The sequence below is a fragment of the Phalacrocorax aristotelis genome, chromosome 1 (assembly GCF_949628215.1).
Source record: "Phalacrocorax aristotelis chromosome 1, bGulAri2.1, whole genome shotgun sequence".
NCBI lineage: Eukaryota > Metazoa > Chordata > Aves > Suliformes > Phalacrocoracidae > Phalacrocorax > Phalacrocorax aristotelis.
The window spans coordinates 117,475,797-117,490,791 of NC_134276.1; the positions used below are offsets into that span (position 1 = coordinate 117,475,797).

The window sequence follows — 14,995 nt, forward strand, 5'->3', positions numbered from 1 at the left end:
TTTAGCCTATATCAGTATTGGCTGGTAATACAAACTACCAAAGATGCCAGTTACCCAGTGTTGCGTGCTAGCTGACTTCAGAAAAATAACAAAAAACTCAAGTTCTAGTCGTTGTTATTTAAAGCTAACAATGGTAAAAGCTGCAGCTTCTAAAAGAATAATTCTGAAATAATATTTCACTATTATATCATTTATATAGTATTAGCTGACAAATTGGATAGGGAAAAAAGCGGGCAATAGCTGTCTAGCAAAACACATGGATAACTAACCAAAGTATCAAACCAACTACCGGGATTAGCAGATCACTTTCCTGACTCTTCCAGGAACCTGACATGTCCTTGGGACTGAAGCCAGTGTTTCATGAAGCATATCTTAGCTATGTAAAATCTTGTAATGCAAACATTGCTGAGCTTGCACAGACCTACGCATTTCAGAGTAGCCAGCTGTGCCTAGCTGTACATACAGCCATGGCTCTACAGCTGTACCACCTTCGGAAGGGAGCAATATAGCTGCTTTCACAGGACCCTCACCTGACTAGTAAATTTCAGCTCTTGGAAAGGCTTACTGGGTTATATGCAATCTCATGCAATTAAGCTAGACTGCTTCCCTGATGTGAACTGGGTCACATGAATCTAGGATGGGGTACCCACTGACACTGCCCTGTACTTCTGATTCTAAGGTTACTCCAGGCACCCTGCATCTACCGTGCTGGTACATCTGCAGTTCCCTTCAACAAAGGCTGCAATGAATGACTCTGCTGAAGCCCATTGACACTCTCATGTAAAAAGCAGTGCACAGGAGCTACCAATAACATTTGATTAACAGCACTGTCTGTGTTTCCAAGAAGCAGGACACTCAGCTGCTAGCTAAGATAGATACGCAGACTTTCTTAAATTTAGGGTTCAGCCTTTTTGATTCAATCACATTAGTTCTAAAAAAATAAAAATGTATAAAGTTCCAAATGGATTCACTAGCGCAGCTGTAATGTCAGCAAAGAGTTCTACATTTCTAGTAAAACATGAATGCTGAGACCATCACTTGACTCCTGTTGTGGAATTGCTAAGGTCTGTACTAGTCTAGTCCTGCTGCAGCAGCAGCATAGTTCATACAGCTTCCAGCATGCTAGACCCCCTTTGAATATTCCAAATGCCACCAGAAATAGTACTTTTTAATTTAAATTCTTTCCTTACTGTACAGGACATTCATTACCAGCCAACCTCTTGTGTTTCTGAGGCACAGAGGTTACTATCCCTCTTCCCTTGCCTGCACTGATTCCGTTCGAGAGGGTTAAAGTCCCTGACTAAGCAAAACCTACTGAATGGTCTTTTCAGCAAAGCACAAAAGCACATGCCTAACATCAGGTGTGCTTTATAAATCCTATCAGCTTTGTTGAGCACAAATGGATATAAATAAATGCTTATGTGTTTTTCTGAAATAGGCCTGAAATGAAGACAGCACATGGGATTCTCTGATGCTATCTAGAGTTCTCCAGCCTCTTTGTGTGTCAACATGACACACCCAGGTGACCGAACTCAGCATGCAATCCCATCATAACCCAGGCTGACTGGCTACTTAAACTTCACTGGAAGTCTCTGTGATAGCTCCCTAAGAAAAAAGGAATGCTGTAATTCGCTCAAGTTTTGGATTTTGCTCCAAGTTGTGGTAAAGCAGGTTTTGACCAATTTCTAATGGTGCAATTCACTGTATAAAAGCACGTTCCTCCACGTTTAGCTAAGCAGATTTTCATTAATTTATTGATGTTATTGGGTATCTACCATTTTTGCCTTCGGACCTTTCCAGGTTTCTACATGATATTCAACTGCCCTGTCCAGGAGTATCTTTCTTTAACCTAAACACACCTTTCATCTTGGCATTAAAATGAAACCACCAGAAGGGATATTCTCATATTCCCTTTTCCGTTCTGGTTTTTCCATCTTCCCTCACTCATAACATGAGTGGGTAGAACCTCTGCTCTATGCAAAAGCCTAATCTATGCTTAAATCATGCAGCAGCCCCAAAATAAGCAATGTAAATGATATTTGAAAGACCACTCTCAGCAGGGAGCAAACAGCAATGTGCTGTGGGAATCACAGTGTCTCTCACAGACACTATCCCTCCACTGTTCCAACCGCTCTAATATGGAATCTGCATTCCACCCAAACAGCAGCAAACAGCAGTGGGATGAAATAAAAAATGTCAAGGAAGGTCAGAAGGAAGGGCAGAAGGAAAATGGGTAGGTAACCTAGAATCACTCCGAAAGCTGGAACGTTGCCGCTGCACACACTACCCAGGAAAAGAAATACACACAAGCTGCGCCAAACAGCATGAGGCAGAAAAAAGTATGCCCACGACAACTATGCTTTCATGCTGCTGCCAAACTTAGAAAGGCGCTGCACAAAGTGCAAGGTCAGACCCACGGGCTGTAGTGAATAGAAAAGCAGATGCAGTCAAGGTAACACAGCCTAAGCTGCGTGTTTCCTCCCAATATAACCACAATGAACTGGGGCCGGGGACATCACCAAGCCAGCCTCAGAGGTAGGGATTTCTTTGTTTTCCCCCCACATAGTCTTCTGTACACACTGAAAAACAGACTCTTCCTGTTACCATGACACTGTCTCATCACTCGTATCTGAGCACAGTTGTAGATACAGGTAAGAGAAGACACCACATGCTGGACAGGAAGGTGAAGAAGGGACAAAATTCAGCAGTCCATCACCATGCCACCACAGTCAGCTCCTCTGGGGAGGCTACCTAACAGCTACAACTGCCACCTGGCAGAGATAACCTCACCTAAACTAACACAGGTCAGTCTTGGGCCTGTTATTAACTAGCATATGGTACACACTCACACTGTGGATTTAGACAGGGCTATGACACTGTTTTCTGGAGGGACCAATTCTCCAATTGTCCACTGCCTGAATGACATCTGAAGGAGTGAGGGGAGGTGATGGCACTGTTATAGTCAACCACACAAGCCATTCAATCTGGTTTACTTTGTGATGACAACTACAGCTCCAAATATAAATGCCAATTAAACTCTGACCTTATCCACAAGAGCAAGAGCACTTAACAGACATGTTCTATCATATGTCTCTACGTATCACCTACACACTATAGGCCCAAGCTTTTTAACATTTCTTCCACAGGATGTACACAATCTATACACCCAAGAACTATGCGAGTATGCTGACCAGACAAACATTGGTGTCAGCAAGTCTTAAGGTCTTAACTCATCTTACTCTCCTGAGGCAGCCCAGGGGTGACATACTACAACTGGCTCAAGGCAGTGTCAAACACCCCTGAAAGGCCCATTCCACTCTGCTTTTTTCCCCCTAGCTGGGATGGGTACTTTTTCAACCTTCACAGTGAGCTGGATTGTGGAAGCCAATGCTGAAAGCTAACCTTGCAAATTGGAAAGAAACTGATCCTGCTCACCACGCTGCTCAAGGGAGCTTAAAAGAAACACAGAGCCAAGCGTGCATACCACAGAGAAGACAGGTCCTTTTAGCGGCAGCAACAGCTTAGATCTGATTAGGGTGATTGTGAAACTGCACCTCTAACTGGACAAGTATAATCAGGCAGACAGAAAAATCTCCCAAACTGACACACACAAGCAGAAAAACACAGTGTTTCTTGACATCCTCACAGGTCAAAAGAGTGGGACAAAGGGAATGTTAAAGGACTGCAAAAATCATATAATTTTATGTCTTATGGGTGTCTGTTTTTAAAAGATTCTCTCTCAAGTGTTCACTTTGCTGCAAGTTTATTGTTTTATGCCTTAAAAACAGGAGTTCTGACTTTCCACAGCCCTGCACTTTCTGTAGTCATTTACGCCTGTGTAACGTGTGAGCAGTGTGGGTGTAAACATTACTATTCTGGTTTGGTAGCATTTGCCACCCACTGCCTAGGTGTGAATGACTACACAAGGTGCAAGGCAATGGTGAAGGTACTGCGGGGACCGTTTTACATAGATCTTGCACCCATAGTAATATGGTGCACAGATATATAGAGAAAGCAAGGGAGCAGAGGAAAGATACATCAGCTATCTGCTGAAAAAGCAATCTGGCAAGTGGGCTTACCAAGCACAAGCAGCTCCACTGATTCTTCATTCTTGCCCTCCACATCATCCGGCGTGATAATAAGGCAGTAATAGAGTCCACTGTCTCCCCACATCAACTTCCCAATCTGAAGGTCTGCATCTGAAAGGCAAAAAAGAAAAGTCAGGCTTTCCCTCCAACACCTATAGGAAGAGTAAAGTGATGAAAGCACCGGGTCCGTCTCCATGTCCAAAATCTATTTCATTTCCTTACTAAGAAGGGGGGTTAGCCAGAATATCACAGTATTCAGGAAAAAAAAGGCTCAGGACTCTGTGGCTGGTAAGTGGGAAGACAGGTAATGCCGCAGAGGCGGCTCACTCTGCAAGTGCTGAGAGCAGAAGGGATAACTAATGTCACACTCTGTCCTTCCAGTCACCTAAGGCCTGGGGTCCCAATAGTATTCGTGCCGTGCAAGAAGGGCTTAGACTGTGTGTCTTCTACAGCACTTCAGCCACCCGCTCAAGAGGTTACACAGAGACAAAGGAAAACACTCCCCCTCACTGAGGCTGTTCACATGCTCTCCACACCAACTTGTCTCCACTTCTGACTAGGTGCCCTCCCAAGTCAAGCAGAAGCCTTGCGCTTCTGAGGGACAAGGTTTCTCATACAGCCTTCCAGACCAAAAGTTTACAGACCCTGCCACCCCCCCATCTCTAACCAACTTGACTTCACCCCACAGCAATCTCTTCCTTTCACACTGCCCAAGGCTGTGTAGCTTTAGGTTCACGATGGGGTAAGCTGGTGAAGTCCAGAGTTGAGCAAACATGAGATACAGGACAATTTTGGTATTTTGGAACTGGGAAAAAATCAGTGGAGTTTGCAAGGAAGAAAAACCTAGCCTGGAGAGACTGAATTCATACTTCTCTTGCTGGCACCCCTTTGTTAAGGAAAATCTATACACAGAGCAATATGCAGAAGCCAGGAATAAAAACCTTCTACTTCATCAAAAGGAAAAGAATACTGTCTCAGGGTTGGAGACCTACATGGAGTCAGATGAAGAGAGGTGCCAGAGGAAATGACCTTTGGGTCTAGAGCTGGTTGGTTGAATCCTAAATCTCTGACATACAACAGCTCCCTTTCAGCAGCCTTTTCTAAGGCAGTTAACTGAACAATTACCACCAGCCTCCAGTATCCCAAATTGCTAAGGGCCCATTCCAACCCCCACCGAGCATTACTGGGATAGAAGAGTTACCGTGGACAATGCTGACATCTCTTTCTTTATAGAAGTCCCCTATAGTGACAGCAGATCCTTGTTTGGAGGCCACGACACGGACTGTCCTCCTGCTGTCCACACAGTCCAGGTAGGGATCCCAGTCCAGGTTCCTCTTGCTCATCGTTTGTAAACCAGAAGTCGCCATACCCAAAGCTTCTCCCATCCGGTCCTGGCAGTAAGATTTAAACCTCCACTGGACCACAGCTGGTTGGGTGGAAGAAGTAGAGAAATGGCAGCGAAGCAGAGCAGGCTGAAACAACATGGCCACCTTCTTCTTCTCAGGCACGGTGACCTGCAACCCTTCCATCTCAGCTGAAAAACAAAAACATGAGTGTCATATGCCTTGGCACTGCTTGAAGAGGGAGCTACTGCATTTTATCATAGCATCATTCTCCCCACATACATAAAATTAAAATGTCCATCTCTTTCAGGTGCTAGGGTGCAACACTCCTCAATGTATGTAAGCACAGATGTTGGCAGCATAAGTTTGCTTTTTTCATAGCCTACAGACACAAGGAGAAATACAGCACGATGGGGCTGAAGGCTCAGGTGTGGTATCCTTATGCTCTGTAGAGACCCTAACACAACAGTGTGACGCTTCACGGCTTCTGTGGCAGATTCACAGATAAGGAAGAGATATTTTAGGGATGGCCATAATCCTCTGCTATAGCAGGTCAGCCGAGGGGCCAGATCCTGAGCTTGTAACAATCCCAATGCAGACTAAGTCACCCCCCTCCCAATTTCAGTGGCATCACACCTCCTCTTTGAAAGTCAGGCAGCACACAGTGCCTGGCCCAGCCCGTTGTGCACTGGTGCCCAGTTAGTGCTGCTTGCTCTGCCAAACTCTAGAGATGCGTGAAGGAATGGATCCAAATTGCACAGCTCCTGCCAGGGCTGGCGTGTAGCACCGAGGGAAATTGCTCCACGTAGGAGGTGCAGAGAAAAATGGCCCAAACACTCAAGTTTTTCACATTCCCAGGGAGGAGATGAAACTCAACACATTAATGTTTCTCTACCAGCTGACAGGAGAGCTGCAGTCTGGAGCTGATGTATTAAGGCCTCAGAGAAGATGCATGGGACTGCTGCCACATCCTTGTGTAGCTTTGGGAGAACCCGAGTCAGTAAGCAACATCGGCAGAGATCCCTCAGGAGAGTGAGGTACTCCATCTATCCACAGGGCAATGGCCAAAACCTCCCACGCATGCCCTTCATTTCTTTCCTCCTTGCACTGCAAGCAGCAATGACTGAGAGCACTTACACAACATTGGAAACACACACTGACACTTTCCCAAGCAGGGATGTGCCAGCCTGTAGAGGAACAGAAACAGCCCAGGAGCAAGCAGGGGGCCATCTAAGAAAGAGAATGTTTGTAACCAGGGACACTCAGCAGCTGAGGGGCAACAGAGCCTGACGGTGGCAGTTCAGGAAGCAGTAGGAGAGAAGGGCAAATGCCAAGAAAGCAGAAAACAGAGTAAGGATAAAGCATGAGGGTAAGTATAGGAAGCAGAAGGATAAGCAGGATGACAATCATTGAAGCAGAAAGCTTACGCTCAGCTGGAAGAAGCTGAAGGTGGTGTCCCAGCCCAGGTCAAAATAATTTCAAAGGGCTGGATCCACGTTGCAGGAGATCAAGAAATGATGTAGAGATGAGAGGAAATGGAGTCAGCAAAAATAAACCACTCACTCCAGAATCTAGAGATGAAAAGAAGATGGAAGCTGGCAAAAGGAAGTGAAATGACAGAAGATATCTTTAGGATGGGTGAAAAAAAGGCATAGACTAAAGCACTGGAGCTTAAAGCAGACAGAGAGCAATAAATGCATCAACAGTATGACAACAGCAGGCGTGAAGGGACAAGGACAAGTTGGAGACAGCTGCAGACCTGAAAAGCAAAAGCAAGCAAAGATCTCATGATCAGGAGTCAGGACCAAAGGAAAGTTGAGAGGTTGGACCAACACTGAATATTCATTTCAGCAACTTATCAATACCCAAACTGTAAATCACAATTAAGTCTATGAACATCAGTCAGGGGACAAAAAAACACAGTATGGACAGAATCTAGGGGAAAGCATATTTCAGAGAGGCAAGATGTCTGCTGATACTAACAAAGAGTTACTGATCTAGGCAGGATTTGGCCCTTGGGACTACTACATGAAGGCTTGCAGCACACAAGGGTGCTATAGCATTTGCACAGGAATGCTGTATTATGCATATAACAAATGCATGGCATTATGCATATCGTACTTGTGCCATGTGGAAGATGCACAGGAGATGTCACTAGTTTTGCTAGAAGTGCCTGGACCCAAATCCAAACACTGAAGTGTGGGTGTTCTCCAGACTACTGCAAAACACAGCTGGGGTCCCAACAAGATGCTCCCACAGAAGAGGCAGGAGCATGAGGCAGCTCCTCCCCACTCTCCCGAGGCCTAGGCAGAGAGTTAACTCAAGAAGTGGCAGCTGGGACGCTTCTGCCAGGCCTCCCATTCCCAGGGACGAGAGGGGCCATGTGGCACTAAGAGAACGTCACCACTTGCTTCTTAAGGTGAACCAAGTGGTGACATTGTCTTACTCTCTCCTCTCCAGAGACCCATGCTTCCTGGGTCGCATCTGAATGCAAGAAACATAAACACCTTGAAAAATGAGTGGGTCCAGGTCAGACCTGTACCTGGCAACTCTGTGCCTGACCCCACGCAGTCTGTGGCCAAAGCCAGCATGTGACACAGGCTGGTCAAGTGACTCATCACATTACTTCAGCTTCAGGGATAAGAGTGACACAGTGAATATTTAAATCTTTCCCTTGTGAACGAAGTACGCTGCTTAGTAAACGCGGTGCTTTCAGCCAACCATGCACCATAGCCCTCCTTCCCTGCTAATGAGATTAATGAGTTTGGCAAGCCAAGGACTGCTTTAATAAATGATTAGCTGAGCTTTAGCAAATTCTCATCTGACTAACTTTCCCCACCCCACCCCCATGTGAACATCTATATCAAGAAAAGAAAAGAAAAGAAAAGCAGCTTTTGGGAAAACACAAGAATTCTTTTTCTACCCCAAACCATTTGGGAGATGTGCAGTAAATTATCTGGCACCTTCTATATCCTATCCCGAGCTCTTTATTAACTTTTAAAGCATTCTTTTAGGATCCTTTCCAGAAATAGCATTTAAGAGCAACACAGTGCCTCAGACTGAGAGGCTGGAGCAGTGGAAACTCTAGATCTATTTAAGTAAAATTATATATAATTATATATGGCTGAACTGGGAAATTACACACCTGTTATTTCCTCTGTCAAAAAAATATGATCGAAATCTATTCATGTAATACGTCAGTGCTGTAACAGCGTCCATCAGAAAGGCCAACAGGATGTTCGACTGCCTGAAGACAAGATGGTGGCTTCACACCCATCAGTTATGTCTAGGTACGTGAATTATAGAGGTCTGCTTAGGACTACCTCAACTTCAAGAAGAAACTGCTGACCTCAAAAATCTTCAAGAGACGGGCCCAGATAAGGAAAGCCTCAGATATATCACAGGACAGAACTCTGGGCTGTTTATACAGCAGAGCAAAAAAGATGCAAAAAAACAATGACAAGCATAGTGACAGCACCATGGTAGCTCTTTGTCTAGTTTAATACAAGTAGAACTGAAAAGAAGCTGAATTGTGCTCTGCTGTGTTTTGACTAACGCAGACAGAGCAAGATTAGCCCTTATTTCAAAATCATCATGGAAATGTAATTCCTGCACTGCAGAGAAGTAACTTGTTCATTGTGAATTTCACAATGTTTGAACTTTCATAAGAAAAATCTAGCTCATAGGAGTCTCATGACTACGTGACAATTTTGCTTTCCTTCTTTCTTGTTCTAAATTCTCAGAAAAAGGTCTGCAAATATTAATCAAGCGCATCTTAAACACAGATATCCTTACTCTCAGAAAATAAAAAGAATCCAGGTGTCTGTGCATGCATATATATACAGTCCCAGAGAAACAGCTTAAAAATAATCATGCTTCAGAAATATAATTGTACGGGGTTTGTCTGTTTCTCATCAGCAGTGTGCATTTGTCTCCTTTCTGATTCTTTTCCTGAACTATCCCCAAATTATTCATTCAAACTATGCAATCAACATTACACCTAAGCTATCACTAATACATTTTTGTGGTGATTAAAGAAAATTCCAGGAAGTGGTTACAGAGAGGGATATTTGTAAGGGCACTTTGAATCTTGTGAGCCTGATCTTGCTAAGTGCCTTCCATGAGTAAAAGAGAGAAGGCACTTGAGATGTGGTAACTTAGGCTCTTGTTTTTCAGTTGCCCTCCAGAGGAGTCTATGCTTCCCTGAGGCTAGATGAATTGCAGGAGGATTTAGCTTCACCACATAGCCTTAAGTTAGCCTTTATGAACAGAATCATAGAACGGTTTGGGTTGGAAGGGAACTTAAAGATCATCTAATTAGAATAAAGTTGATCTGTATCACTAATCCCTGTCCATAATGGCAAAGCCAAATACTGCAGTTCAGTATAATAGGTCTCAGACTGCATCCTTCTATGCATAAGGTAAGACCTGAGTCCAAGAGAAGGCAGCACACATTATTCTTCACACATTATTCTTCAGGTCAGCATGGGTCTCCCGTATCTGTGCATGCATCACATCTCTTTCTCTGCGATTATTTGGCTCACACTACCACTCGCCTGAGGCAGTACAGCTGATGCTATGAAATTACAAAAATCACATCCCCCAATTTTATGCACCTTTATTGATAGGAGTGGCGGTTGTGCACACAAGAGAACTGAAGTCCCTGGGCCCTGAACAAGGCACTTCAGGAAACCTAATCCTAGACTATACCTAAGAGCTTTGGCAGAAAAGCATACGTTAATTGGTAAGAGATAATGCTCCTAGGGTAGTTTATATCACTTTCCCAAACAAAATAAACTGTTGGAAAAAAGGATGCTATATCTTTTTTGTGCCTGGCTACTATGCATCAATTAAAAGCGTCCTTTCCCCCTGTGATGAATAGTCACACCATCCACATTTTCAAAAGTGGATCAAGCCTGAATCAGGAAGTGCAACATCTGGGCTTTGAGACTGAAAAGTCAGAGATGATAAACAGATGTGTAGACAGGTGAATGGGTAGCCAGTGGGATCACTGGGATCGTATTGTACAGATTCTTCCTACTCATGCTGGACTAAATTCAACCCATGCAATTAATCAGCAAAAGCCATCACCATCAGATTGTGTTGAGTGGGTTATGGGAAATGAATTGATGTCTTGGCCTGGTTCCTATCAGACTTGTGTTTTTAGCTCCATGGCCACTGTCAACTTTTTTAGCCAGCAAGAAACCAATGCCTAAATAGGTCAGCTGCAGCTGAGGTGAAAGCATGGTACTGCTTTTTACAGCTCCATAGCAAAACTGAGAATTTCAGCTCCCTAACTGCTTAACCTGGAAAGGGGCAAAACCAAAGCAGACTGAGAAAACCATGGCCTTGCACACCCAGCACTCACAGCGCAGAACCTCAATACAAAAACGCTTCATGTAGTACACAGCCCAGACTCTGCAAACTGACTGCAGCAGACATTCGACTATCCCTTGCTCTTCCCCATTCTCTGTGATGCTGCCTCCCAGGCACCCCGTGCTCCTGACCTCTCTACGGAATTAAGCAGCCCTGAAATGGCAGGGACTGTGTAAGGGCTTTCACAGGAACTCAGGACATTTCATGGGCTTTTCTAGGTATCGATCTCTCTTCACCAGCTGCCCTGAGCTCATTACACCCTCTGACAACCTGCCCCTTTCACACATTCACACAAGTCACCCTAGATGTTTTCAGGTGAACTATCACAGCTTTGGCCCCCAGATCAAATCCACCCTGTCTTATTGCTGTCTGAAAGTTGTTAAAATTGTCACGTGGCTCCCAGTTTACAGTCTTGGTTCAGCATCTCAGAAGTCATTCCCAGAACTATCACTCAGCAATTGGTCACCACCAGAAGGCTGAGAACAAAGGAAAAGAAAGGGGAAGAGTCTCTCCAAGCCTCACAACACCAAGCCATAATACCTGTCCTCAGGATTACATTGGGGTTTCCACTGGTGCCAGTCCCACTCAACGCGATGTCACAGGAATTAAAGGTAAGAAAAATGTGAGATTTCTTCCCAGTTACACTATGCTTATGCTGTGTACAGCCAGTCAAGGGAAGTCGAGTAAATACTTTAAATCAAGACAGATAAAACAGTCCACCCATTTCCCTGCCTTCCCAAGAAGTCTGCTCAGTTGGCCAGGAAACAGCAAAGCACAACTGTGCTCCAGCGTGCCCCCTCTGCCTGCACTTCCAAACTGTGGCTGGGAAAGCAGAGGTAGAAAATCTACCTGCCTTTGTACTACAGCATTGCATTGCAGTGGCTCTTCTGCATAGGGAGAGTAAAAAGGTACCAAGTGCTAAATTATTGGTGAAAAATTACCTAACAGGGAGAGGAGATCTCATTTAAATGTGGACAGTCTTCTAACTGTAATCTTTCCAAGTTTAGCCCGAGTCGTGAGGCAGAAACAAATTTGTTCTGCTTGTTCTGTAGGTAAAACTGGAGTTCAGTCTCCAGTGCAACACTTCTCTCTAGTTTTAAATGCATTAGGAATTACAGCATTAATAAGAACAATGGTAAACACTAGGGGAGGATTCATTCCAGAATCAAGCTGCACTTGGTAGTTTACAAGAACCGGCTTTACACAGGGGCTTAAGGATACCTGACAAATTGTACCTTCTTTTTCTAGAATGAGGACACAGTCCCACACACACCCTAACTCGTGTCACTTCACAGGAAGAAATAAAGGATGACCTGGTCTTCATCCTTTTGCTGTTGTTATTAAAACACTAGCTTTAGGCACGTGGGAGAGCAGGGCAGGAAAAAGAGAAACCAAACCAAATCCACGGTATCTCACGCAGGGTTTTTTGAAATTGCAGTAAGAAGTCACAATGCACAAAATCAAACAAGAGACAAACGCAAGAGCCAAAAATTAAAGACAAACAAAGGACAGAGAGGAATTATTGCTGGGAGAAAAGGAACAACGAGGGCTGATTAGAAATTTCTCAGCCCACCTAGAGGAAGGAGGAGGGGAGAGAAGGGGGCGAGAGCCTCTCTCTCTTTCTTGCTCCCTTTTGTCTCCCTGCTGCCTCCCCATCTTGCACTCTGTCTCTTACCCTGGCCCTTCCACCTCCCAACCCCCACTTCTCTTTCCCAGAGTGGAGTGTACCACTCTGGCTGGATTAGGGCTCCTTACCTTGATGCAGACCTTTCATTCCTTTGCACAGCCACTGGGGAGAGGAAAATCTTGAATCCATGTTTGCTAGCCTCTCTCCCTTCTCTGTGCACACATGTACATGCACACTCACTCATGTACACTCACTCACACACACACCTTTGCTTATTTGCTTTCTCTCAGCCATGAAAAAGGACAGCAGAGCCTGCTCTATCACTGGGCAGCAGCGGCCGGGAGGCTGAGGGAAGCAAGCTGACGCCGGCTGTCTCCATCTCTCAGCACACGGCTACAGCTAACCTGTTGCCTGCTAGAAGCCTTTGCCTGCCGGCAGTCAACAGCACCAGCGACAGACAGTCCTGTCTCAAAAGCCCAAGACTAGAGGAGACTGGAAGGTCTTGTTGCTGCAGCGGAACCTCTCTCTCTGCATAGACCTTGCACGCTCCAAACAGCGGTCACTGCCAGTAATCATGAACTACCTTTAATGGAGGGAGAAAGGTGTCAATAGCCGAGACTTTTAGCTTGATGGAAAAGTCCTGATCTAGCCAGACACGTCCAGATAGTGAAGCTCTTTAAAGAGGGAGGAATGTAAAGTCATGTTTATCTATGCCCTGTACTCCTTTACCAGTCCCTGGATGATATTTATCAGCATACTACTATGGCTAGTAGGAAAGGAGCGGTAGTTGTGGGTACGCTGGCACTCCAGACCAACTGAGTGAAGTGGGATATGTTTGGAAGCAGGCAAATGCCAGGGAGGGAGGCAGGGAGAGAAGCAAGAAAGGTGGATGAGCTGGAAGCTGCTGAAGACCCAGATGAGGCCATGAAACCCTGGAAGGGAGCAGTAGGCAGGCACCCGTGTTGAAGATGACTCAGAGTGAAAAAGCAAGAAGGGGTGGGTGGGTGGTGGGAGAGAGGTGTTATGACTAAAAGCCGAATTTACTGCTTGTGAATCCTAAATCTGAATAGGAAGAGGGAAGAGTCTGAGGTCTTTTTTGTGGCCTACATTGGTGGTGGTGGGAAATATATGCCACTTAGTGCAAGTGTGTCTCTTTCTTCTTTCAGCCTGTAGCCAGCCTGCTTGGCTAAGTCAGACTGCTGCAGCTTTTGCTAAAGCCTCCTGCTAAAGTCTGTGCCTGGCTGCTGCACCGACTCCGAGAAGGCAGATCCTGCCGCTGACCTGACTGGGCTCCCTCTTTCTCCCCGATTCTTGGCTGCCCTGCCGCTCTCATTCCGCTGTAACCCCTACCCTCTCCTTTCCCCACTATCCAGCTCTCAGACCCAGCCGCTTTTCAGCTTGTTCCCCCTGCCCTCTCCCCACCGCAGAGCCCTCTCTGCTTTCCCCTCCGGCTCCCCTCCCCCTTGCTTAGGGAGGCCTTGCCCGACCTCTTTGGGAGCCGGCCGGGCAAGAGGTGGTCGGCGAGCTGTGCCGGGGGAGGCAGTCCCGTCCTGCGCTCGCGAAGGCCTGGGCACAGCTGCACCGTCACCGGGAAGGCCGGATCCCGCCCCCCTGGAAGCCGAGGCAAAGGCAGGGCAGCCCCCTCCTCTCACACCTCTCTTAGACGGCGTGTGCGGCCAGGACACCGGGAAAGGAGAAGTTCCTCCAATTGTTCCCTGCCCGGCGTGGGCGGGCGGGGGGAGCTGAGGCTTGTCGCCATCCCCCCCTGCACCGCGGCCAAGGACACGCCGGGCTCCCCCCGCGCTCCTGCTGCCTCCCCGGGCCAGCTCCCACCTTCCCCACCACAAGCGCGCCCCTCTCCCCCCACCACGTCGCAGTAAACAGTGGCCCAAGCGCCGCACCCCACCCCGCGGACAGATACCACAGGAGGCCCCTCGGACCTGCCCCCACGGACCCCCGGCGAGGCCCGGGAAGGTAGGAGGCGCCGGCTGCCCCCCGCCCCCCGTCCCCAGAATGACCGTCCCTCTCCGCGAGGTCTCCGCAAACTGCAGCGCGGGACGCCCCCGAAAAGACACACACACCCCCCACGCCGGCTCCCTCCGCAGCTGCCCTCCCGCAGGCTGCCGGGGCATCCCCCCAAACCTCCCGTTTTCGCCCTAAAGAAGAACATAGAGCTCGCCGGGAACGGCACAGTCACGTCGGGGCCGCCGGGACGTGCCGTACCGTACCATGGCCCCCGCCCGCGGCCAGTAGCCCGCGGCCCTACCTGCGAGCCACAGGAGGACGATCCAGCCCAGGACGTGCCCATCCATCTTCCCGCTGGCCCAGGCAGCGCGGGCGCGGGGCGGGGGCGCCGCGGGGCGGGCGGGACCATGCCGCGGGGGGGCGGGAGGGAGAGGCCCGGGGGCGGCCCCCAGCCCGCTCCGCCAGCCGCCTCCCCGCAGGGCCGGCCTGGCTAACGGCGAGCCGGTGGCTCTGCGCTCGGCTCCGCTCCGCTCCTCTCCTCTCCTCCCCTCCCCTCTCCTCCCCCGTCGCCGGCTGCCGGCTCCCGCGGCGGCGGG

General features: G+C 47.5%; 1 protein-coding gene across 8 annotated transcripts in view; it reads right to left on the reverse strand.

The window, feature by feature from the left end:
- Positions 1 to 14,995, reverse strand: part of ILDR2 (immunoglobulin like domain containing receptor 2) — a 38,538-nt gene that overhangs the window by 20,757 nt on the left and 2,786 nt on the right. For 5 of the 8 annotated variants that reach the window (XM_075102999.1, XM_075102991.1, XM_075102983.1 and 2 more), the window contains exons 1-3: positions 14,701 to 14,822; positions 5,290 to 5,622; positions 4,080 to 4,199 (exon numbers count right to left, since the gene is read on the reverse strand). In XM_075102999.1, coding sequence (XP_074959100.1) covers positions 4,080 to 4,199; positions 5,290 to 5,622; positions 14,701 to 14,746 — 499 coding nt within the window. In that variant the 5' untranslated portion in view covers positions 14,747 to 14,822. Of the gene's footprint in view, positions 1 to 4,079; positions 4,200 to 5,289; positions 5,623 to 14,700; positions 14,940 to 14,995 lie in introns of those variants that run through there. The other 3 variants (XM_075102974.1, XM_075102953.1, XM_075103005.1) reach the window with 2 other exon arrangements.